At 48.6% G+C, this 25,173-nt stretch overlaps 1 protein-coding gene and 1 non-coding gene across 2 annotated transcripts in view; one reads left to right on the forward strand and one right to left on the reverse strand.

Annotated features, from left to right (window-relative positions):
* LOC144126086 (diacylglycerol kinase delta) overlaps positions 1 to 25,173 on the reverse strand; it is a 126,202-nt gene that overhangs the window by 51,045 nt on the left and 49,984 nt on the right. The window contains exons 2-5 of the mRNA XM_077660013.1: positions 21,371 to 21,433; positions 3,269 to 3,349; positions 1,632 to 1,736; positions 108 to 240 (exon numbers count right to left, since the gene is read on the reverse strand). Of these exons, the coding sequence (XP_077516139.1) occupies positions 108 to 240; positions 1,632 to 1,685 (187 nt within the window). The 5' untranslated portion in view covers positions 1,686 to 1,736; positions 3,269 to 3,349; positions 21,371 to 21,433. The remainder of the gene's footprint in view (positions 1 to 107; positions 241 to 1,631; positions 1,737 to 3,268; positions 3,350 to 21,370; positions 21,434 to 25,173) is intronic.
* Positions 8,537 to 8,609, forward strand: TRNAR-UCG (transfer RNA arginine (anticodon UCG)). The gene has a single exon. It is a non-coding gene; the product is annotated as a tRNA-Arg (tRNA).

A 25,173-nucleotide genomic window follows, 5' to 3' on the forward strand; every position in this document is an offset into this window, starting at 1 on the left:
ATTACACATAAGCCAGTTAGCTAACTATAAACATAATGTGCACCTGAAGTGGCTATTAAATTGACCCAGTAATGTGCAATAAGGTCAGTGCACAGGAAGCAGCTCACCTTCACAGGACAGGCCATGAGAGGTGACACCTGACAGGGCCTCCTTGCAAACATTGCAGTAGGTGGGACGAGCATGAGACGTCACGTACCAGTTGTGCTGCCCGGACAGAAAGTCCTGCTGGTGTTCTGTGCCCTGCGCAGTACGTATCTATGTGTCATGGGAGACTGCTACAGACAGGTGCACCCATGCAATTGAATTATTTATTTCCTAGACCTGTAGCAACTTTGGAAGCGACAAGAGATGCGTGCACAAAAATTTTGCCGGAAACTGAAGTGGAACCAGTGCACAAGACCCACAGGTGCAAGTCAACTCATTCACAATATCCCTCCCCATGGCGCAAATTTCTTGTAAAAAAAAAAAAAGTGTGTGTAATATATGCGTAGCTGAAACCAGGCAAGGTGTGGTCGCACACATGAAGGAATTAATGGCGTATTCCGAACGCCGATCCGGAGCAAGCTTTCTTGCGCCACGAAAGGGCGCTTTGGATTCAGATCCCGAGTTCTGATTGGACCGCGACCGCTGACGACGGGTATTTTGCTCGTTCGCAAATTAGAAGAGCTACTCCGGATAACACCAAGGTCGCACCCACGGCCGCAAGCCGCACGCCCGACACAGCTCTGAAATCACTTCGTAACATCTCGAAAGACACGGCTGTATTAATTTTATTACTACAGCCTACAACCAGTTTTCGTCCTAAGGCCTTTCGAAAGCATGAACTGCTACTGTGCACTTACGAAAAATGCCACAAAACTCAAGCCGTTCTCACCGACGAGAAGACGCTACAGTTGCTCACTGGTTCGGTAAATTGATCACGCACGCTGAAATTGCTAGCGTTTAAAGTGTGAGACAGGCTTCTGCTCTGAACAGCGTGACAACCGGCTAAACAACTGCTGAAAATCGAACTTGCCGCTTCGGTTTTCGTTCTGCGCCGCTAGGTGGCGGCACCAGGCTGCCGAGAAAATTTGTGCACTTCTTTACCCAGGGTCGAGGGGCGCAGAATTTAAACTGATTTTAAACCAAATTCTCGCGTCCACCCTCTGCAGCGTTTCCGAGATTCCATCCCCATCACTAGTGAACGTGGAACGCGCCCGTCGGTGCGATTACTTTTCAAAATGCGCAACGGACATACAACACAGCTCGACAGGAAAAAAAAAAAAAAGGAACCGGGATAGAGTAAACGTAGCGGTTTCAATGGATTATTTGCGTTCTATTCGCCGACAACTGATTAGCTACGACAGTTAACACAGCGTGCATGAAAGCAGATCGGTTTCCTTACCGCCCAGAAGAAATTAGATTAAATTTGTACACAGTGTATATCAGCTGCTCCGACGACCTACTAAGTGTAACCCGAAAGAAGACAAGAATATGCGATATCGTAGAACGTGAAAAACGCACGCCTGGACACAATTTGAGAAGCCGCCTTCACGCACTTGCGGATCGCGCTCGCGGGGATGCGGAAAGACGAGGTGACAGCGAAAGAGACGGCGTAAGTACGGGAGGAGAAAGACGCAGCTGCAGCTCACCTCGTAGAAGTCCTTGTTGCAGACGCTCTTGAGGGCTGAGATCCAATCCTCCATTTCCTTCCTCGTCTCGGCGCACAGGATAAGCCTCCGAAAGGGCGTGATAATCTGCGCATCGTGGACCTCTGTACAACACACACGCCTAGGAACTCTTTTGTGTTCAGAAAGCGAAACTATATACGGCAAATTAAAAAGTAATAATAAAGCGCACGTTATATAACCTACATGACTCCCCAAATTTTGGTTCTCCTTATAATTACGATGTCACCGAAGCGGCGGCATCTTTTAATTCACTTATGCTTATATAAAGCTGATCTGTCCGCGTTTCTTTAAACATAGTATGTCGATGCAGCCTCTGTGTGTCTATGGAAGAGCACGAGTACGTGTACGTTGTTTCAGTTGTAGTTTCTTTTAGTGGTGCAACCCCCTCGCACTGCACGTGCGGGGGCGTACGTGCTACTTGTTCTGTCTATTTCTTATTTTTCTCCCAGCTCAAAGTCGCCCCTGCTACTGCCAAAGGCTTGAGCTGCTTTCGTGTGTTCGTAAATTTTTTTCCTACTTCAAGATGGCGGCCATACAGTGTCAAAGTGTGGGTGTCTACGTGGATCGACTGCCGCCGCGCTCCCCGCTCAACTGTATGTTCGCTCCCCTTCTGAACTTACTTTTCGACTGTCGCTAATTGGACTCGCTCCTTCGTCGTGATCTCTGATGTAGACAGTCTCTTATTGAAATGTATAACTTAATTCAGGGTATTTAATGCGATGTGTGCTTTTCCGCAGTCCGTGGTATTGTTTTTTTTTAAATTTCCAATCCTCTCCTGTAAAAGCTGTCATATTCCTAGCATCGATTCTATAAACGTTGTTTCCTCTTAACATGCCCCTGTCTCATTCACTGCGTCTGCTTACCGGCTACGCCGGGCATCGACCGGCCACCCCCTTATTGTCATGACTCGGTGATGACCTCGCGTGATCATCGAACCCGTGACAAACGACGTTTTATGATCTACATCACGAATGAAAACGGAATAATGAATGGTTTTGAAAAGGATGGAGGTGGAATACTTTGGCTATGCTGACGAAGGTTACGAGCAGCAGTCATCGCACATTCTACGCAAAGCCTTATCGTGCCTGCACTGCACCGACTAAAGCGTTCCTTTTTTTCGAGTGCTCAGCGTTAGGCCTTTTGCAATAATAATAATAATAATAATAATAATAATAATAATAATAATAATAATAATAATAATAATAATAATAATAATAATAATAATAATAATAATAATAATGCGCATAACCCGGTGCAGCCTAGAGCTTTTATAACTTTTCCCGTGACACTGCTGTGACCCGTCGGTGTGCACTGTTTCACATGTGCGTATTAAGACTTTGTAGAAAATGTATACACAGACCACCGAGTTTGCTTCTAGGCCGCGAAGCATATGCCTCGTTTTCTACCGCCACTGTTCTACATCTGTAGACGGCGGTGTAGGCTTTCTACAACGCGGTCTTACAGCGAACCCCGTGGCTTGTATATATCTTCGACAAAGACGCGCGCGGTATATTTATTCACAACGGTGCAAAAAAAAAAAAAAAAGAAAAGCGGCTAGCCACAGCTTTGTATCATTAGCCGCAGCGGCGAGAACTCACCTGAAAACTGTGGTTTGCATTCTTTGTACTGCATTCGGCCACGCTGAGCTCGGTGAGATCAATCTCCTCAAAAATCACAGACTGCTCCAGGGGATACAAAAAAGAAAGAGGAAGAAAAAATACCGAATAAAGCGGTGAGGGAGAGAGAGAGAGGAGAAAAAGAAAGGAAGAGAGAGAAAGATGAGAAAGAGCGCCACTTCAACTGCACGCACCCGTCGTTAGAAAGCAATCTGGAGGGTGTACACAGCCGGCGCCATATAGTTCCCGACTCTGCGAAGATCGTGCGGTGTTAGCGAAGCAATTTATTTGCAGCGACGACAGCAGAAAAGCTTCCCGGTGGGACCGGCGCACGCGTTTCGAAAGTGTGGGCGTTTTCGAAACCGATCGTTAAGTCATCATCGAAGAAAAATGGCCTCGTCGGTGGAATACGCTATCCGCCGCAGAAGCGACGGCGGTGCAAGAAGAATAATTCCTCGGAGTGCAGAGCCCGACGTTCGGCGCAAAAGTCGCCACTTGTCAAGAGCGTGCACAGATTGAGCGTGGCTCGTTTTAATGAAAACCGAAAGATTTCGAACAGAGAAAACAACAGCTGCACGAACATAAAGGCGAATCTATTAACAAGCTCAAGCTGACAGACTGACCAAGGGTGCGCACATGTCGCTACGTATATCGGGTATACCTCGGATCACGAATTCATACAGGGCCCGACAGTACTGCAATTTCCAAGTGCCGTCATTTTTGCAAGCTAGTCGTGCAGCATTACTATCCGACAGGACAAAATATGAACGGCCGGTCGAAGGAAGGAAGATACCTCTCTTCGGGAATGAATAACTGAAGCTGCAGCACGGCTAAATAGATTAAACAGCCCGTGACTATGGTTGAGTGGACACCAACCGCGGTTGTTCTCTTGTTGAGAACTTCCGCCACCAGAAGGCCGCAGTAGCGAGAGAAACCTGGCCGTAGTTTGCGCAGCAGAATATGCACCCGCTTTCATGCATAGCAGATGAGTAGACAAGCTCGGGCGAAGCGGATGTGCGGGGCTTCGGAACGTCGCACACGTACGTCAGCGTCGAATGAACAAGACAGCTGCGGTGGGAAGAACAAAACGGGAAAACCTTTGCCGAGAGAGAGTGAATACTAGCTCACTTGGTATTCGCTTCTGTGTCGCGAAGGTCACTCGTGGATATGTTCATGGATACAGACTGTACTTCCTCTCCAGCGGCTGTTTTTTCTTTATTTTTTTGACGCTACAATTATCCTGTTCGCTTTCCGTTTGACGCAGACAGTACATATCGACGATACACTGAATAAAATAAATTACGTCGTTTGCACAAAAAGGATGGCCTAGACGAGATGAAGGAGTGCGTGAAGCCAGGGAGACAGGGATCGGAGCCGATTTCGCCAGTCATTGTAGAAACAGTAAAATTACATACACTCGCCAACATCGTATTCAGAAACACGCCGGCGAAGGATGATGCAACTGATGCGGTGAACTGCGAATTCCGAGCAGTGCCACATTATAGTTAAGGTGCACCATGCATCGGGAAGGTTTTCCGCCCAGCAGAGAGTTTACAAATCCCGCCGCAATCTCTTCGAGTATGCCCGCATCCATTGGCTGAGATATTACCGGTGAGGGCGGTTATTATAGCTCCGGCTTTGTTCACGAAAGTCTGGGGCCTCTCGGGAAGGGGCCCAACGTATGGAGGGTTGGATTCAGTTTGGCAACGGAATATTTACTCCAACTGAATATAGTTTCATCATTACTCATTCCAACTCTGCTTTCCACTGCATTTTTTAAGTGGTAAAACACCATACGCTTAGAACAAAACTCCGCGAACTGAGATACCTTTGACAACATGCACATGTGTGTCTCGACAATGCAGGCGGCTTGCTTTTCGCGGGCCGATTGCCTAATATTGTCGCGCGACAACCGCTCAGGCGAATCGGGTCAAACCCAACACGCGCGCGAAAGCGTGCGCCTTGAAAAAGTCCCGCTCGCGTTCCACTAGCAAGAGAGCGTATACCTCTTGGAAGTTTCAGCTGGAAGACAAAGAGAGTGGACTCTATTGCCTTTGCGAGGCCTGCCTTGACATAAAAGTTCGCGCAATGGACAACACGCGGTCGATTAGCACTGAAGACGGAGAGGAGAGGGAGAGTGTTTTGAAAAGGAACCCACCGGCTGATTTCACTTTTTCCTGCATGTCCCACGGGTTCTTCCTTCTTTTCGGGCCCTCTAATAAGCGTGCTCTAAGGGGCGTTCAGAGGCAAATTTCTGTTTTGTGAGCGAATTACACGCGGGCCACCGTTGTCCGGAGCACACAAAAGGCGCCTTTACTCTTCCCCAACTCACTTCCCCCCCGACATCCTCTTGCTCATTTATTTCCACCAGCGGCTGTCATTTGAGGTAGACGGCACACAACTTTCGCCGGTCTGTAAAGTTCGGGACAGGCGGCAGAACCCAAGCGTCTGCACTTAACGGCTCAGCACCGCGCGCCCGTTCGCGGGCACACGCTGTTGGAGATAAAGGTCGGGAGATAAGACAGCTGGCCCTGTGTCACGTTAAGAGCCCCCGATTTGTTTTTTTTTTCCTTTACTGATTCCAGAAACACCGAGGCCTGCAGTTGGTTCCAGGCCAGTGGAAAATGAAGCGAGAACAAGACGACGAACAAGAAGAGGAGATAAATATCGCGATTTTCCAGCCAACTCCTACACAGCTGGTCGTGTTCTGCTCTTTCTTAACCGTCGCGCGAATAAGAGGACGCACCGAACTCAGTAAAGGGGAGAGAACTTACTTTACGATCCGTTTCCCAGTTATTGAATTTCGGCGGTCGCCAGCTGGAGCAACGAATAGAGATAACCCAGCGCTGCCTGGCGGCGAACCGCCGTGCACCGCCGGGACGCGCTTCATTTCGCCCCATCTTTATGCGCATTTTCGCGTTACATTTTTTTCCACGGTGCAGAAACCGCGGCCACCGCATACGTTCCAACCCGCCGCGGTGGCTCAGTGGTTAGGGCGCTCGACTACTGATCCGGAGTTCCCGGGTTCGAACCTGACCGCTGCGGCTGTGTTTTTATGGAGGAAAAACGCCAAGGCGCCCGTGTGCTGTGCGATGTCAGTGCACGTTAAAGATCCCCAGGTGGTCGAAATTATTCCGGAGCCCTCCACTACGGCACCTCTTCTTCCTTTCTTCTTTCACTTCCTCCTTTATTCCTTCCCATACGGCGCGGTTCAGGTGTCCAACGATATATGAGACAGATACTGCGCCATTTCCTTTCCACCAAAAAAACCAATTATTATTATTATTATTATCATACGTTCCAGCACAGAGCACAAGCGGTGTACCGAGTATACAGCGCTCAGTTTGGTTACGTCGTGCCAAAATACATGCGATTTCGAAAAGCATGCAGGCAAAGCAACCTTTCCCGTGCAGGAAACTAGTTAAGAAAGCCAAATTTTTACAAAGCACAGCGCCGAAGGAAATCGCGTTTTCGAAGTTGTAAAAGCTGATACGGCTAGTACTAATGACCGGCTACAAGTTTCTAATTGCAACCAGTAGCCTAACTGTTATAGTTCGATATATTTAGTTATAGTTTAGTTTTTATTCCCATCATAGCGTAGACATGACGGAGGTAATGAGAAAAAAAAAACGAAGAGGCTTGACTGAGTTCTCACCACCTTTGAAGCAGTGGTATACAGGGAAAAGAAAAAGTTAATTATCAGAAATTAGTTAAGCGGCTAACCAGCTAACGTTATTTGCATGTATTCTGATGTCGCCCAACGCAGGGATTATTGTGCCGCAGAAGCAGCCTTCGTGCCTGAAAAAGCCTATATTCTAAATGTTCGCTCAAACACGTGGTATATATATGACGGTTTGACGCACAGTAAAAAGGTGACTTTAATATTAAGTTTCGATCAGGGTCTGGTCTTCGTCTGAATGTTATAGTACGGAAGAGACAACGCTTTTATATCTACACGTGTGCGCACAGACAGGCGTTGTGGTTGGCGGGTGGATGTAATCATGGCATCCCTGAAATCGTTGCCTGCTCCCAATGTAAAAATAAAATAAAAATAAAATAAGGTATAAAAATGTACAGGTGTGAACAAATAAATAAATGAAAAAGTGAAGAAAATTGAAGAAAAAGTATATATGCACGTGTGTCTGTACCGAGTCCACAGCAGGGTGAACGATTTTTTCCCCCAGTCGTCTCGTTCCAACAGCGCCCACCCGATTTTCGCGAATTTCGTATCCCCGTCACTAAATCTTATCCTCCGTCGTCCCAAATGTGGGTGTGCGACTCTCGCGCACGTTTTCGCCTTGCAAACCGCGTCTGAATCAACTATAGACGGAGAGGTAAGAATAATGACCGAGAAAAAGCGCACGCAGCAATATGCCCCCTCCCACCCCGTCCGTCGCGTCCCGAATAGTCGACGACGCCCAGTTTTCGAGTGAGCGATGTATTCGCTGCAGTGTCTCCCCTCAGCTTTCCTACTTCCGAACGTGGCCGCCAAGAGAGTCAGAAAGACGGTCTAGCTCAATGGACGCATGCATGAAGAGATATGCACGAGGCCCAGTCGGTCGCAGTGACACGGCAATGAAGAGTGCGCGTCCCGTAACGATCTCGGAGGCCATTCTCCGGCGCCCTTCCTTTTGGACAAGTCGGGCGTGGTGCTCGAAGGGTGAGGAGACGGGTGGCGTCCGATTGGCACGGGGCCAGCTGACGACAGCTCGACACACCCATCGGCGGCGGCCGTGTGCCCGGGATATTGTCAGAGACGGGCGCTCGACAGCGATCGAGATGCGCCAGCTCAGCACGCCGGCGCGCGATTCCATATCATCGTGACATTTCTTTCTTTCTATGATTTCGGCGGAGCGATCGCGACCCCCGGACCGGATACAGAACGTGTGTGCTCCGCACGTAGCACAGCTTCAAAGAGGAAAGTTGGAGAGTTTGGGGCTAGCCTGCGTTTCCGTTAATACTTGGACCACTACACGCTAAGAAGGTAATGCGTGCACGCACACGCCACAACGGCAATAAAGAGAGCGCCGTCCCAAGAGGAGAGAGAAAACTTGAAATGCCATGCGAGGCGGCATTTCAAGAAGCCCGCGGCAAGACAGAGTGCAGGGAGCGAGTGCGGTGACCTTGAAAGGGAATTTGAGTGAGGGTTACCTTCGCTGCTGGGCGAATGAAAAAAGAAAAGCATTTCCCACCTCACGGCCTCCTCGACACATTGAGAACCCGGCGCGATACCACCACCCTGCCAGTCCCGTCCGCGTGGCCTAATGGATAAGGCGTCTGACTTCGGATCAGAAGATTGCAGGTTCGAGTCCTGTCGCGGACGAACTTTTTTTTTTTCAGCTTCTTTTTTTTTTTTTTTTGCAAAATGCGTGTTTAATGGTTCGCAGACAAGCCAAGTGTGTTCACATGCGTGCATGTCAGGGCTGCTAGAAGGGGCAAAGAGAAGGCGCGGGATGGGGTCTCCCACATAAAGCGGGCACCTGGCAAAGCTAAGCTGCTCGCTTTGCTGTACTCAGCGAAAATGTTTTCCAAAGGTAAACCAACCACTCCAAGCTCTTCCATATTTTTTTTTTTATCAGAAAACAGTGACCGCGTGCCTTTCGGTGAATCACAATTTCGAGTTAAAAGACAAAACTACTATAATGAAAGTCGCTGGATGCTTTCAAGGCCAGAAATATATTCATCCCAGCCTGAGAGAAGCCCTTAGTGATGGGGGAGAGAAAAATGAAAAAAAAACTATAATTATGTTCCCAGCAGTACCGATTATTATGGAGGTGCGATGCTAACGTTCTGCCGTCCGTGGGCCGTGGCTCACCGCCGTCCGATAAGGAGCAGCGAGTTCACGAAGCAGCCAAGATCTCCGCACTATGCACTGCAGGTCCCTGACTAAAGCCACGTCCAACGTACGCGCCAATGCTGCTTGCTGCACGATATTCTCTGCAAAGCGTTTGAATTGCAAGGTACACGTATGGTGCATTCGCTACTTTCGGGGAGCTGCAAAAAGAAGTTAGCCCATTCTTATATCGCCGGCTGTCGCTCATCAATCGATGCTGCGGCAACGACGAATCACATATTTAGCTCGTCCGCTCATCGCGACTAAAACCATCTGACATATGCACGGAGGATCCGCGATCACATATGAATGTGATTGCGTCCACATGTAGTGAAACACACTAAGCGCTCCCAAAAGTCGCACAGACAGGAGTCCTCAGGCCTGGTTGTGCACGGTGAGCACCACCGTCACGTGCATCCCGGCGTTTTGGACAAACGTGGTGCGAGTTGTACCCGCGCAGAGCTCTTGACTTTTCTTTTAAAACTGCCACTCGGTGCAAGATTTTTTTTTCGTTTTCTAGTCTGAAGCGAAAAAAATAACAATAGCAGCATCACACATGTATCTGCGATTTCCTCTCGGTTTTTGGTGCCCTTTGGGCAACTCCTGAAGAGCTTATGTCCCGCTGAACACTGTGTCATCTTTCAGACGACTAGAAGTAATCTTGGCAAGATGTCCAGTCCGTCTTGAAGACGTCCTAAATGGATCTTCGAACAGTTTATAAACGTTTGGAAAATGTCTTGGCAAGACATCTAACAAATGGCTTGCAAAATATTTCCAGATTCCTTTCAGACGTTCTGCAAATGTCCTCTAGCTCAGCTAATGCTCCACCTATTTGAGCTACAAGATGTCTTTAGAGGACGCTTCGTAGCTGACCCAAGATAACTTCTAGACACCCGCAAAAGTTCGTCAGACATTTTATAATCATCTAGATAAACCGTCTTATAGACATCTCAGCTGGCCTCTGAGACAGTTACTAAACGTTTGTAAAATGTCTCGATATTGTCGTCTGCTGCAAAAAATATTTTAACATCTTGATACATCTTGTACCTATTTTCTAGCTCAGCTAGGGCTCCCTCAAGATATGTAGTCTTAACTGGCTAAGATTTTTTATGTACTGCTTAATAAAGGCCACCACAGTCATCCATACAAGCACACGAAACATCAAAGAATACAAACCCTGTAGCACTCACCTTATACCAGGAAACCTTAGCTGGTCATCCTTATATACCCCACTCCAATGACCTCTGCAATGTGCATGGGGAGAACTGCCGATCTACAAATTTACTGAAGATATTTTCGTGTTTGTTAATTTATTCTTGGTGCATTAGAATTAGTTTGGTTTAAATGCGACGTTCTGTTAGTTGCAAGTCTTGATTCATACCACAGAAGAAAAATAAGCTCAAAAATGTAGCTAATTTATGAGCATGCACACGCATTCGACACAAAATAGGTCAAGTAGAAAAGTCTTGTAGACGTTTGTGAAAGATGTCTCAATTTTTACTGAAGCATCACTATTAGATTTTAGAGTCTTTAAGACGTACCGTGCTCAGTGAGCGGCAATTCAGTATAATTTCGGGGACAGCTCAAAATGAGTTCTTGAGACTTCTGATTGTCATACATGGTTCCTGTTGTAGACTGTCACTAAAGCCAGTGTACACCTCTAGAATTTGTCTTTGAGAGATCTACAAGAAGTCTTGCAAAAAGTCTTGTAGCTCAAAAAAGTGGGAGCCTTAGCTGAGCTAGAAGGTGTCTACAGAGTGTTTCAAGATGCCTAGGATCGCCTTGTAATCATCTGCAAGATGACTTGGACAAGACGTCTAAGAAATATCCAATACCTGTCTCAGAGGTCAGTTGAGATGCCTTAATAAAATTGTTTGTTCATCTTAGAAAAACGTATTATATCTGTTTAGTAGATGGATTGGGGCTCAGTGGGCAGGGAGTTGTCACGCATGTGCCACAGAAATCGGAATAGCATGTCCGGGGCAATAAAATATTCCTGCCATATGCAGTCATGCAAGCGTGTACGTGTTGGCAAGATGTGAATTGAACTCTTTTTCTATTTTCATGTTTCTGATGGCCACGTGCCTCTCTAGGTGTTTCCTATTTAAAAGTAAATATTGCACTGCAGCTATACGTAAGTCAAGCCGTAAAACGTATTGTGAGGAAGCGGCTTCTGAAGCAGAATGCCTTGAAGACAACTTGCTTAAGCGGATTAGTAAGCTGGTTGGTTTATGGTGGTTTAACGTCCCAAAGCGACTCAGGCTATGAGGGACGCCGTAGTGATGGTCTCCGGAAATTTCGACCACCTGGAGTTCATTAACGTGCACTGACATCGCACAGCACACGGGCCTCTAGAATTTCGCCTCCATCGAAATTCGACCGCCGCGGCCGGTATCGAACCCACGTCTTGCGGGCCGGAAGCCGAGCGCCGTAACCACTCAGCCACCGCGGCGGCTGGATTAGTAAGCTTCTTGCGTAGCTGCTGAAAGCGTAAAAATTCTTCCTAAGACAGCTTGCGGATATCTTGGCTAAATATCTTCTAGACAAGTATCAAACAGTGTCTTGTAGATATCTTTTGTAGTCCAAGATGTTTATGACCATTACAGACATTTCAAGGCATCTACAAGATATTCTGTGCTCAGTGGGTGTGAGCCTTCATTGCAAGTTTACAAGCTGGAGCGCGAGTTTTGCTGCAGTTGGCGTATAACAAGCGCTCACACCTGAGTCAGAAAAGCTTAATAAATGGGTGGACTCTGAGCGCGCACGGGTCATGGGTGAGCACCGGCTCGTACACACCGGCCCTTCGTTTCACCCATTCGCGGATAGCAAGACCTATAGTCGACGCTGCGGCAGTTGCGCCTCGTCTCATCTTCCATTTCGCATTACAGCGCGACGAGTGTGTGTCGTTAAGGGGAAACCAGCAACTGAACACGTTTAAGCAATCTGTCATCGCGCTCCTCGCCAGAAGCGAAAACAAGCGACTCCTGCCCAGGTATAAAGTTCGACCGGCGGAAAATTCCACGGATGAAAACGACACCACCATAGAGGAGGACAAAGAGAGAGAGATTAGCGAGGCATACGGAAAAAAAAAAGAGCCAAATTTCTAGGAGCCCAGCAGTATCGCCACACAACTCACCGTCGTCGCAATTACGCGAGTCACTTGGAAGGAAGGACCCACGGGACGGGAAAAGGGGGAAACGGGAGACGGCGTGACCATAAACAGAGAGGGGGTGGGGGGGGGGGGGGGGGGTGGAGAATAAGGAAGAGTCGGGCAGCAGCGCGTCCACGCGAGATCACTCCCCTGAGCACTGCACTGAGAGGGAACACCCGACACCGACGCCGAAATCGCGTGGGGGCAGCAGACGAGGAGGAAACGTACCCGAGAGAAAACAACCATGGAGTGAAATAGAAAGAGAGAGATGCAGAGAGAAAAAGAGAGAGAGAGAGAGAGAGAAACAAAACGAAGTCAGAATATGCCAGGACAGAAGCGAAAATACGAAGGTGGAATAACGAAAGTAGACAGATGCTGGCGGGATCAAAAAACACGCCATCGCGGTGGTAGTGGTGGTGTCTCCTCGCAGAAAATCATTTGTCGTCATTGAGACGGAACGCTGGAAAAGAGGAGATATAGATAGGCAACGGGAGAACCCAGAGAGCGATAAGAAGAAGCGAATGAAAAAAAAAAAAAAGTCTGCCTGTGCCTCTAAAGAAGTGCACTGATCAGAATGCAAAAGCCGCTGGCAGCTGACTTCTGACTGGCCGGTGCCCGTGCGCAGGCAAGGCGCCGGCCTATCACGATCTGCTCTTGTCAAGCGCGAGAAGCTAGCGAGTTGGGACCGCGAACTGTTGCTATGCTATGCTTATACAGGGTGTTTCACTTAAGACTTTACGCAATTTTTAAAATTGCGCTTTTTAGAGTTATAATGCAGCTAATACACGCTAACTAGCACGCTGGTTAACTAATACTGAACAGTAAACTTTTTAACCATTACTGTTAGGCTCCTTCAATATCGAAGCTTAAAGCCACCGAAAGTAATATACATATCAGTTTTTAGAATTTACAAAAAGGCGGTACCTTTGGCACTGTGGCCAAACAAATTTTGGCTATTTCTACGAGTTACGTGCACTGGAGAGGTTGTTATGCCTGCAAACTTCTCGTAAGCACTGTATTTTGGACGCGATGCAGCCAAGGTTTGTTGGGCTACAGCGCCGAGGGTAAGTGCGTTTTCGAAATTCAAATAACTGATATAGATATTACTTACGGTGGGCTACGCGCCTCTCGATAATTAAGAAAAAGGTAATTATTCAGTATTAGTTAATCAGCCTGCTAGTTAGCGCACCTTAGCTGTATTATGATGTATAACACTGCTGACAATGCTACGCCGAAAAAGCGCTCTTCTAGCTCAAAAAGCTTATTTTTAAAAATTGCGTGAAGTCTTAGGTGAAACACCCTGTATATGTGGGGTCTATTGTCCCGAAGCGACATATATGGGCTCTCAGGGACGCCGTATTGAAGGGTTCCGGAATAATTTCGACCACCTGGTGATATTTAACGTGCTCTGACATCGCACAGCGCAACGGGCGTTTTTGCACCTGGCTTCTATCGAAATGCGGCGGCCGCCGCTTGTCGGGATTCGATTCGGCGACCTTGGTTGGAACCGCGAGCTGTTCCGACGCCGATCTAACGCCGCCTCTGTGGCTTTCGCAGCACTGTATGGTACTGGCCAGACGCAACTGTACACATACGGCATCGAAGATTCGCGGCGGGAACCTGGAAGAGCGGTAATACGAGGCACTGAGACTGACCACGCGTCGACGGCGCATATAATGGGAAGACAAACTGCCGCGGTCAGCTGAGCCGGATCTCTCGCCCGGCTCGTCTTCCCTTCGCCTTTCTCCCTTGCTCCGGCGCGCTACTGCCGGCGCGAACTTCGCCATCACAGGGCCGCCATCGTATAACTTGGCTCTATATAGCCAAGTATAGTGACAAGTACCAACTATGTCTTCAGGCTTCGTATACTTGGCTCTATATAGCCAAGTATAGTGACAAGTACCAACTATGTCTTCAGGCTCGTTTTTCTATATATATATATAGAAAAACGAGCTAGAAGAGATAGTTGGTACTTGTCACTATACTTGGCTCTAGCCAAGTATACGATGGCGGCCCTGTAATGGCGAAGTTCGCGCCAGGCAATAGCGCATATTATAGCGTGAACAAAAGAACATGCGGTCACAAAGGAAGGACGCTTCATGTTCTTTTTTGTTCCCGCATAATAATAATAATAATAATAATAATAATAATAATAATAATAATAATAATAATAATAATAATAATAATAATAATAATAATAATAATTGGTTTTTGGGGAAAGGAAATGGCGCAGTATTTGTCTCATATATCGTTGGACACCTGAACCGCGCCGTAAGGGAGGAATAAAGGAGAGAGTGAAAGAAGAAAGGAAGAAAGAGGTGCCGTAGTGAAGCCTGATATGCACAGTTTTCGTTTCTTTGTGCTTCTGGCTCCCTTGCGCACTGGTTTTGCCGGCATGCGAGAGTGTGCCGTCGTCGCCGCCAGCGCCTCTGTGGCCACACCGAAGAAGTGCGTGCGCGCGAACGAGATCGAACAAAGAGGCGCGTGCAGGTGTGAAACGCGCAACGACTGGAATCGAAGTCGTCGCTTTTCAATTTGCTAAGAATAGCGTGGCGGATATGAACAGAAGTGTCCTGATCGCCTGCAGCTAGCCCTCCCAAGCTTCATCTGAGAAGGAGGCGCAAGCAGCGTTTACATTGTTACGGGGCCCACTGCATTACACGCGGCAATATTGCCTCCGCACAGTCACATTCAGCGCTCGCCAGTATGGTCAGGTCCGGCTGTCGATCAGCAGCCCGAATGGCTTGACCCACTCAGACGAGAGAGAAAATTTAGGAGAACGCTGAGACGGCCACAGCAAACAAAAAACTATGGCCCTTCGAGTTACAACCTGGCTCGTATTTTACGGGCAAAAATGATAGATTATGGATCTGATTTTTCGGCCCACTAACCCTTCCGGTTGCCTGTCGTACACCGACGGTCCCCGAATGAATTCGCAGTGCCGTCGAACGATGCTTTATGAACGCACAGACTATATCGCTGTGCTTAAAAAGGAAAGATCTCGTTTAACCTTCGCAGATATGACGATATTGCACGGCGCTTCACCACGGTGCTTGTTATATGACACGCTCTTCCACCCAGAGAAGCCGCACGTGAGGTTATGAAAAATCTGTGCACGCTGCCAAATTCTCGCATTGAAGAGATGAATCTCCACAGCACAAAATGCCTTCCGATCAATAAACTGCCGACACTCAGTGCCGCTTCGGCATGCAACTTCTTTCACTGCATACTTCCTCACGAATTTGAAATGCAACCCCAGTAGCTTGAAGGGAATATAAGCATAGATGTCGCAAAGCACACAAAAAAAGCAACATCAATATCGGGCTAGGGTTTGTCAAAATCTTTTAGTGCACACAGACGCCTCTACTCTCTGTTCTCTCCCGTTGGCATCACGCTAGCTCCGGAGGATCACGCCGAGTGTCCCCACTTCTCCAGTACGTGCCGCAGACTATGCACTGGCCCCGTACACTTACTCTTCCCCACATGCTAACCAGACAAATAATGTCCGAGCTGCCAACAACACAGACCCACACTGTACCACTCCGCTTGGGCCTTTGAAACACCGCACGGCGGCGTCCAATTCAAATCAAATCAAATCAAATCAAATCTTTATTCAGCATTCTTCCGCGTGTAACAAAGGAATGCTGGGACAAGAGCAAAAAAGCTGCTACAAGCAGCTTGACAAGGCCCTTGCCCCTGTTTGATTGGCAGCGTGAAGGTTTTTCAGTCATGTTAAATGCAAGTTTTTACACATATATATATGTGTTGCATCTCACAGATAAAAGCAATACAAATGTATTCGCGTACAACAGCATCCCACGTGTAGGCCAACATATTTGGATACATATGCAGCAAAAGGGAAAGGAAAAAAAAAACGAGTTTCTGGTCTAAGTTAGACCATTTACACTCAGGACGTACAGACAAATAAAAGAATCGTACAAACCTAATACAAAAACAAGCATGCTCCAAAATAAGAGAAAACGTTTACATTACAACGTTTTTCTTCTGTACTTTTTTTCTTAAATTTGGATACCGTCGTTCGTCATTAAGAATTTTTTCCATTGTTTTCTAGTCATGGTGTTCGGGTCTATATGTAACCTTTCAAGGCTATTTAGCAGGAATGGTACACGATATTGCCGACCTACCAGCGAAGGCTGATCAAGCGTGCCGGCCGGATAGCGGTGGCCAACGGGGACCCTGGGCCCAGAGCTGGACCAGGAAGGGGACGACGATACGCCAAAGAACTCCCTGAGAGGGGTCCACGTGATAAAGTTTTTGCCACCGTATGGTCGACGACTTCGGCCAGAGCATTAAAACAAAAAAAAAAACGGAAGGCTACACTATACTGCCTCGATCCCACTGTCGCCAGAATCGGTGGTGTGAGGGGAATATAAGCCCCGAGGTGCAATTTTTGCGATGTCCTGACCGCTTCACTTTCGACTCGAGCACGGTCACAGAGGGAATGTCCCGACATTCACGCGAATCGACAGCACATGACCGGCCACAGCGCGTGCAACGCGGCAGCCCACAACGTGCGGAATACCCTCACAGTCAATCAGTAAGTTCCAGAGGTGAAAGAGCACGTATGTAACATAAAGGGGACGAACCAATTGCTTAGGACGCCCAAGCACAGTGCCCCGGACTGCACGCGCGACATCTATTGCGATAACACGCGGTTCGAGACGACCTGCACGTGAGAAATCCCGTCACGTCGTTGTGGCCGCCTGATTCGAACCAGGCCTCACGGCCGCACGCGATGTCAGAGGCGAAATTCGCTGGTTCGTGACCTTTTGACGTCATTACATCCTGACAACTCGATTGTAAGCAACCTGCCCACCTTGGCAGGTGGCAATTAAATTAATGATGAGTCGAGAAAGGCCTCGTGACTTTGTGACGCTATCAAAACCTGCCTACCGGGTTGTGGAAAACCTAGTTTCTAGACAAGAAACTAAATAGGGCATAAATATAAAAAAAATGAGTAAAAAATGCGATACAGTCCAGCTCGGTATATCGAATCCGGATATTTCGAAGTATTGGATACATCGAACACACAGATTATCCCCGTGAAAATTCCATATAAAAGTACAGGAAAGTCACGCAATATACCGAACTCCGATTTAGGTGGTCAATGCATATACCAAACGGGGAGCTACGCCTTTGCAATTGATATCTTCTTCCAAGGGCGCTCTTCGATCCATCTTCGCGCACTGGGACGGGTCAGCTGCGGCCTCGGACCCGTGACAGCGCTAGCGCTGTGAAAAAGGGTGACTGAACTTGGGGTGTGCTTGAGGGTGGCTTTCACACTTTTATACTCAATTTCCACGCTACATCACTGTCATGCGGTGAAGCCGACCTAACTGATTAAAGCCTAGCGGCGGCCGTCGCGTGGGTTGCTTCGCCTTGCTTTCCCTACCGAAGGCATAGCGGAAACTTAATGCGCCTTAATTTTAATCAGAGAATATTCTTTTTGAAGCGCAGCGGTAGCAGGATTAGGCATATTATGATAGGCAGGGACTTGTACCGAAGCACTGTCCGCTGTGGCTTCGGTGGGAAGCAGGTTAGGCTTAGCAACGCGTTGAAAGTGGTGCGCTGCCAGCACGTCGCGTCAAGAAGCGCGTCACTAGCGTGGGTGCAATGTATTCTTGCTTCCAGTTTACAGTTAAGCACGCCTACTGCCTTTCATATGTATCGAATTATCGAACTATTTCGCGATTTCCTAGGAGCTTTATATATGCGGGTACGACTCGATACTCAAGTGTCGACCCCGTCACAGTATAGCGAATAACTGCTACTGCGGCTAGCGGTCGAAATGTGGCTGTTGATGGATCGACGTTTGAAAAGAAACTGACGTAAAACAAACAGAAGTTCCAACAGAAACAGCCACAAATTTGAACTCTAATGCTGTCTTAAGGGTCGACTCCATAGTTTTAATTTACTTACCCCCCACGCGGCTCTAGCTTTCGGTGAACTTTTGTAGCTGAGAGCATGCGTGAAACTCGCCGAGCTTTCCAAGCGCGACCCCTTAAGTGTCTTCACTTTTCCTCTGTCAGCAGCGAGACCATCATCGTCTACATGTAACCGTGTAGGTATTTAGGGCAATAAAACTAAACGAAGCGAGGCACCCTGAAGGGCGCCATGCTGGTGGTTGCAGACGAGCCCGAATCCAGCTATGTATACGTACAGCAGCCATAAGAGCCTCCGCGGTACCCCCAATACTTAACCACTCCCCCACACCTACGCACGCCACTCTCGGCATGTCCTGCCCGCCCACCGCTTCTAGGCCAGCCGCTAATACAGGGCGCAAGTATAGCACAACCGCCGAAGGAAAGAAGCCGCGAAGGAAGACACAGGAATAGCGCGCGCGCGCGCTCTAGGAAGTCCCCGCGCCTCTGTCAACTCAATTCTCTCAAACTTCCTCCACTTCGCCCTCGGCTCACACGAAGGGTTCACAAAAGGTGCGCGCAACATCTGCCGTAACCGCACCGTCCGAGCCTCCCTCGCACACCTCCTCACCGGCTTGCTCTTCTTCCTTTGAACTCAACGCATCTCTCTCTCTCTCTCTCTCTCTCTCGCGCGCGCGCACGCACGCACGCACGCACCAACGAACGCCAGCACGGACCTTGCCCAAGCCGCGGCCCTCACTAACCAGCTAAGTAATCCGCATTCAAGGCAGCCTACGACGCAAGCTGCGGCGAAGTTCTCTTGCGAGCCTCGTACAATATTAGCCCCATCAAAGATTTAAAAAGAAAGGAATAAAAAAAAAGAGAGAGGATCCGGGTGCCGTTTACTTCGCAATCAAAGCGTCCCCGCACAGCCGCTCTCTCTGCGCGAGGGCCTCCCTAATTGGGGAGACGCGAAAGCGCGCGCAGGCAAGCGTTGCCGCCCTATTTGCGCGCCGAGAAACAATGCGACCCGGCCGCGCACCGTGTGTACACAGACACATCAGCAGCCGCTGCGAATAACGAGGCCCAGACGCCGGGCTGCGTGCATCGCGCGGACGACAAGCAGCAGCCGCGCCCAAGCACAGCGCGCACATTTCCTCTTTCATTCCCGCCCCCCCCCTTTTTTTTACTCCATAGAAAACCACGTAAACTCTTTAAAAGTAGCCTCCTGAGCATCGTAGAAGCTGCTTATATATGGCCTCAATCAACAGCGGAAGGGAGCTTCGTTGTTCGCGCTCGCGGCATCCGCAAGCGTCATATAAGATGTGAGGGACTACCTACGCCTGAAACAAAGTTTTCTTGCCGTATATCAGTTACGAAACGCTGCTTAAAAATGCGGCGCGTTCTCACGGCCCTTTCTCGGAGGTTAGAATACTCTGAGGCCGAGAGAGGAGCGCGGAAAATAAAAAAAAAAGAAGATGATCCTTGCTGCACGAAAGCTCGCCATTAAAGGCGCGTTTGAACGCCGCGTACGCGACGCCGCCTTTGGACTGTGTGCTATTATACTGTACACAATGATTCGCACGGCCGTGGCGAAACGTGGCCCTCGCAAGCATCACGAATCTTTCGCAACGCTGCACACAACTGCACCGAGGCTAGTTAGAGACGAGGGCGCAATATTCGGGTCGCGACGCAATTTGCATGCGAGACGGAAGCACACTTCAGCCTCGTGATTCGCTCTGAGAGAACGAAAAGCTAACAGGGGCACGCAGGTGGGCGAGCGCCCAGCTGTGTTCCGCGGAACTTGCCACCAGAGGCGCCAGAAGCGACTGCAAACAAGCACGCTAAAACGTCGGGCCCCTTAAAGGGGGATCGCAGATTAAGCTGTGTTCGCAACGAAAGACGCAACGATGCCGCCCTGATGAGAAACGAGTCGCTTTTAACAAGCACGTGCAAGGACATCGAGCGCGCTGCACACTAACACATGCGGGAACAAGCATAGCACGGGCTCATTAAAAGCTCGCATTGAAATTTCCATCCGGTCGTTCAGGCGTTACGCCAACAAAACTTTCTACAAAACCGTTCTGCTATAGGCGGATTCAACTCAAGAGCGAAGCGGCAGATGCCCCTCATACGAAGCCCTCCAGCCAATGGCGTCGGACGATATTCATGACGCAGCAGTTTATCCGATTAAGCAGCGGCTAATCCCCTTTCATCTGCCACCCCCTGTGATATCACACTAGCAGGTTCAAGGAGATTAACTAAGATTAACCGCGTCACGAAAATCAGTGGACGCCATTGGCTGGAGGGTCTCCTTTGAGGGGCATTTGTCGCTTTGTTCTTGAGCCGTATCCGACTATAGTATGGCCGCGTTTCATTTTGCAGCGAAAGCTATTCAAGGGAGCCTTTTCGCGAAAAGGTAACATAACGTAACATTGTGTAATTTTTATTTCGCACAGCGCCTTATAGTAGAAGCAGCGGAAGAAACGATGTTATATTTCACTTTCGTTTCCATGTCCTTGCTGTTGTTTACGTGCAATCCGCCTCCCTAAAACCAAACAGCACTCCGGAAGCTACGGCCTCCGCATCAGCTGATCAGTAAGCGGAATCGACAAAACTCCCTCGCCCAAAAGAGAGGTTCGTCACACGCCGCCGCTGCTGTGCCGTCCAATCACGACAGCTCACAAGACACAACAGCCAAGGCACCAGCCAATCACGAGCCTTCCTCGCGTGCAAAGGGCTTCGCGAAGTCAATCGCTGATTGCCTGATGGTGCACGGTTTTAGCGAGACAGAGACGAGGGACGAAATTTTCCACAGTTCGTCCGTGCGGGATTATTGCCCCACTTCCTCAGTTTACGCAAGTTGTAAAACCTCTGCTCGTGTTTTACGGCGTTTGCACAGCCGCGAGGATCGCCGCGGGATGACCGGAAACCCGCAGATGCGATGACGATGGGACAAGCATGTGCCCCTTTTATGCATTCCGGGTACCGCAAAACCACAGGAAGTAAGCCCGGGCAACAGATAAACCACCGGAACAGGCAGGGGAACAGAAAGTGAATGAATTAACTGAATAAAGAAGAAAGAGACAAGTCCATAGAACTTCAAAAAAAAGGGGAGAAAGTGAAAATAAGGGTAAGATGGGAAAACGCAAAATGGCGAAAGAAGAGCCACCACGGCAGTGGGGCGACGTGGGCGTCACTGTGTGTGCGCTACTCACCTTGGTGTCTTTTGCATAGTAGAGTTTCCGCGGCTTGAGTCGAAAGTATCGCTTCTTCCACCTCTGCAGAGAAAGATAACACAGGCATGTACTACAAGCGAGAGACGGACAAAAGAGGGCAAGTTGGGAGCACGCACTGCATGGCGCGGTGCCAAAAAGCGGAACAGAAGAACAAAGAGAAGACGATAGGCGCCGCACCCGCAAAAACACTTTCGAGCATAACCATCCGGTCTTGTTTTCAGCCGCTAACAAAATTATCAATTTCTGCAAAACGAGGGAACTCACCCGTAAGAAACGGCGTTTTTGTTGTTGTTGTTGTTGTTGTATAAAATCGCAGAGCCATTTAGACAGTCATGGTTTCGTGATGTTTTGTAGCGATAGCTACATTACGCTAGCATTTCGAGCCTTCAGCGTGGCCACCCCGTGGTGACCGTGGCGGCGCCATGGCTGGTCACGTGGTGCGGAGCAGCTGCCGGCAACGCCGCGCCACCGAAACCGATTGGGGAGGGGGAGTGGAGAGGGTGGAGAGAGTGAATCCACGTCCAGGGATGAAAGTGAAGAAGGAACGCCCAGCGAAACGCAGGGGCGAAAGACTGACTTTGCAATTCGACTGAGCGAGTTCCACTCGGCCAGCTGTAGCTATTGCGTCACTCCAGGTTCTTCCAGAGCTAAACCAAAGCCATTTTTATATATACCGGGTGTTTCAGCGAACACTTTCAAAAGCTTTCAAAAATAGGCTTTTTGAGGTAAAAATATGGCTTTTGCGGAATTGTATTACCGGTGTGTATTACCAGTTCCTTCGTTATATTCATTATTTCGTTATAAACCGTTTCGTTATTACGAAGTTCGAGTCTATTCACTCGAGTACAGAACGAAGTCTGCAAAATATACATTACCTTCGCTGCCAGAGCTACATTACATACAGTGACACGCGCGAATACAGACAAGTCGCGCCCACCCCACCGAGTGGTGAATTCTCTCATTCCATCTGCCTTGTTGCTCCTGACCGAATCGTTATCACGATAGCAGTCCAGTGGCAAATATATGTGCTCGGTGTTGTGGACCGGTGAACATCCTCAAAAATATCTGGCGTCGTGTCCCAGCACGCGCCACGCCGCAAACCAACATACTTATCTATATTTTACATGCTCCCACTTTGGGCACAAAATGCTTGTGTTATTTTCAAAACAGCACTGATGCTTTCCCTGTCAGATGCAAAATAAAAAAAGACAGCAACGTCATCCGCGTAGGCAAGTATACGAACTTCAGTGTGGAAATCAAAACCATGTATTTCGTCACAGTGCAAAACTTTCCGACAGAGTGGTTCATGCCTGCGAAACGCAATTGTGACAAAAGGCAAATTTGACGCACAGAAAATAATAGATCTAGTCTATAATGAAAAATGTATTTATGCACGACGGGGAACACACGGTTTTCTTTGCAGGAAGGAGGAAAACATTGAACATGTCTTTACCCACTGATATAATGCGATCTCATATGATGCCATGTTCCTGCTTGGTTTGCGCGCAGCGCGGCGAGGTGCAATTGTTTTCCACAATTGCGATCCCGGGACCGGATCTGAATATCAATATATTGAGGAGAGCGTTTTAAAAATCCATGATGTGATGAAGGACAGAGACTATGACGATCAAATCGTATTGCTGTTTCGAAACCTAACACAAATGAAGGAGCTGGAACGTTGGCAGCCAGCTACGAGTGCTGCGGTTTTGTAAATAACCGCCTGACTTGTACTGCACAGTATTCCCACGCCTTCGACGGCAACAAAGGAAAAAAAAAGAAGTGCTTGCGTGGTCTAGCGGTAGCGTGTCTTTCGTTGTCAAAAACCGCGCGACGGCAGAGATCAAAAGGTCCATAACCAATCAGACTCTGAACCGCCGACAGAGTATGGGGGGCGCAACGCGCAATACCGCGCCGCATGCGTTTACAGTATTCACTTTAAACGGGCGGATCACGGCGGCTCAAAGGTGTAACGAGCCGCCCGCGCCGTAGGCAGCGCGTCCTAACCTGACTCGCACCAAAAAAGTGTATCCTTTTGCCCGATAGAAACACAAGTAGTCGCACAACCCGGCACAAGCCTATGCACGCATCCATCACAGCTTCGTCATTAGGCGCAACCACTACTTGTGCATTTCCATTAACTGCTGTGTGCTCAAATATACAGCAACAAGCGATTCCATTTCTCGCGTTGATGGCTAGAGGCCATGTTCCCTTCCCTCATGCCAGACTTCGTGCACCTAAAGAATGGTACAAGTACCACACCTTGAATGCAACTTAAACAACTGGAAAAGGGTCACGGACTGAGCGCCCATTTGTAACACGACGCCCGAGACCAGTCGAGTGGACCGGATGTGTTCGCGACATGCTCACAGCGTTAGCTGCAGCTGTGTCAATGCGGACACCTCGAGCACACCGCTCCACGGAATCGACAGCTGCTAACGCCGCATGGACATCCCGCGGACGAGGTCCGGTTCTGCGCACGTTCGCCACCTTCCATCTTCCTTGGCGCGGCCAGGGGTGTAATGCATACTGCAGCAAGTGCTCGCTTTTCTGCCGCCTTTACAGGCCTCAGTGCACCACCGTCTAGGTTTACTTACCGCCGTTCGTTTTTGTGTAAAACCCGACTTTAGCCGATTCTTCAACCCCCGAACACATTTATAAAAAAAAAAAAGGGTCAAACCCAATTTCTCCCCGGAAATGTCCCTCCAAGAGTACACACAAGGGCAAGGGAACGAGGGGCTCGTCAAGATATGCGTATATAAGAAAACGCATAGGGAACGCACGCTTTCTCGAACAAAGCTCAAGACTTCCCAGGTTCGAACCCGACCGCGGCGGCTGCGTTTTTATGGAGGAAAAACGCTAAGGCGCCCGTGTGCTGTGCGATGTCAGTGCACGTTAAAGATCTCCAGGTGGTCGAAATTATTCCGGAGCCCTCCACTACGGCACCCCTTTCTTCCTTTCTTCTTTCACTCCCTCCCTTATCCCTTCCCTTGCGGCGCGGTTCAGGTGTCCAAACATATATGAGACAGATACTGCGCCATTTGCTTTCCCCCAAAAACCAATTATAATATTATAAGCTCAAGACACGACACGAAAAATAGCGCATATTCTGAGCTTATTCCAAAGGAGTGTTCTTTCAACTGGTGATCTTAAACCTCTTTTAACGCTTGTTATTCATGACGCGATCTGATTTTTAGGCTATTTCCGAAAGCTCCACGGCCACTCAGTCTCCTCACCACGCCCCCCTTCTCTCGTGGAGAGCCGGCCGGCTCACCTCGGATCACCTGCTAGGCCAGCTGACCCTCGTGGGCCGGACCCGCTCCCTGCCTCGTGGTTGCATTTGAGCGACCTTATAACAAAGTGGCTCTATTACAACTGCTACTGCAGACATCTGTTAGCAAAGGAACTGATTTACGGTTATCGCCAAAGAAACGACCCAAGCGATTACAGAAACACATCACGCATGGAAGAATTCAAGCATGTGGCGGAGAGAAGTGTTTTTCAGTGGCTGCCTGTCGTTCCGTGCAATTCTCTGTTCGTTTCCCACTTTAAGAGTGCTCCGCTGGACCCACAGTAATGTGGCAGTGCAGAGACCTTCACCAGGGAGCCGGAATAATAATAATAATAATAATAATAATAATAATAATAATAATAATAATAATAATAATAATAATAATAATAATAATAATAATAATAATAATAATAATAATAATTATTATTATTGGTCTTGGGGGGAAAGGAAATGGCGCAGTATCTGTCTCATATATCGTTGGACACCCGAACCG

Source organism: Amblyomma americanum, chromosome 3, assembly GCF_052857255.1.
Source record: "Amblyomma americanum isolate KBUSLIRL-KWMA chromosome 3, ASM5285725v1, whole genome shotgun sequence".
Taxonomy (NCBI): Eukaryota; Metazoa; Arthropoda; class Arachnida; order Ixodida; family Ixodidae; genus Amblyomma; species Amblyomma americanum.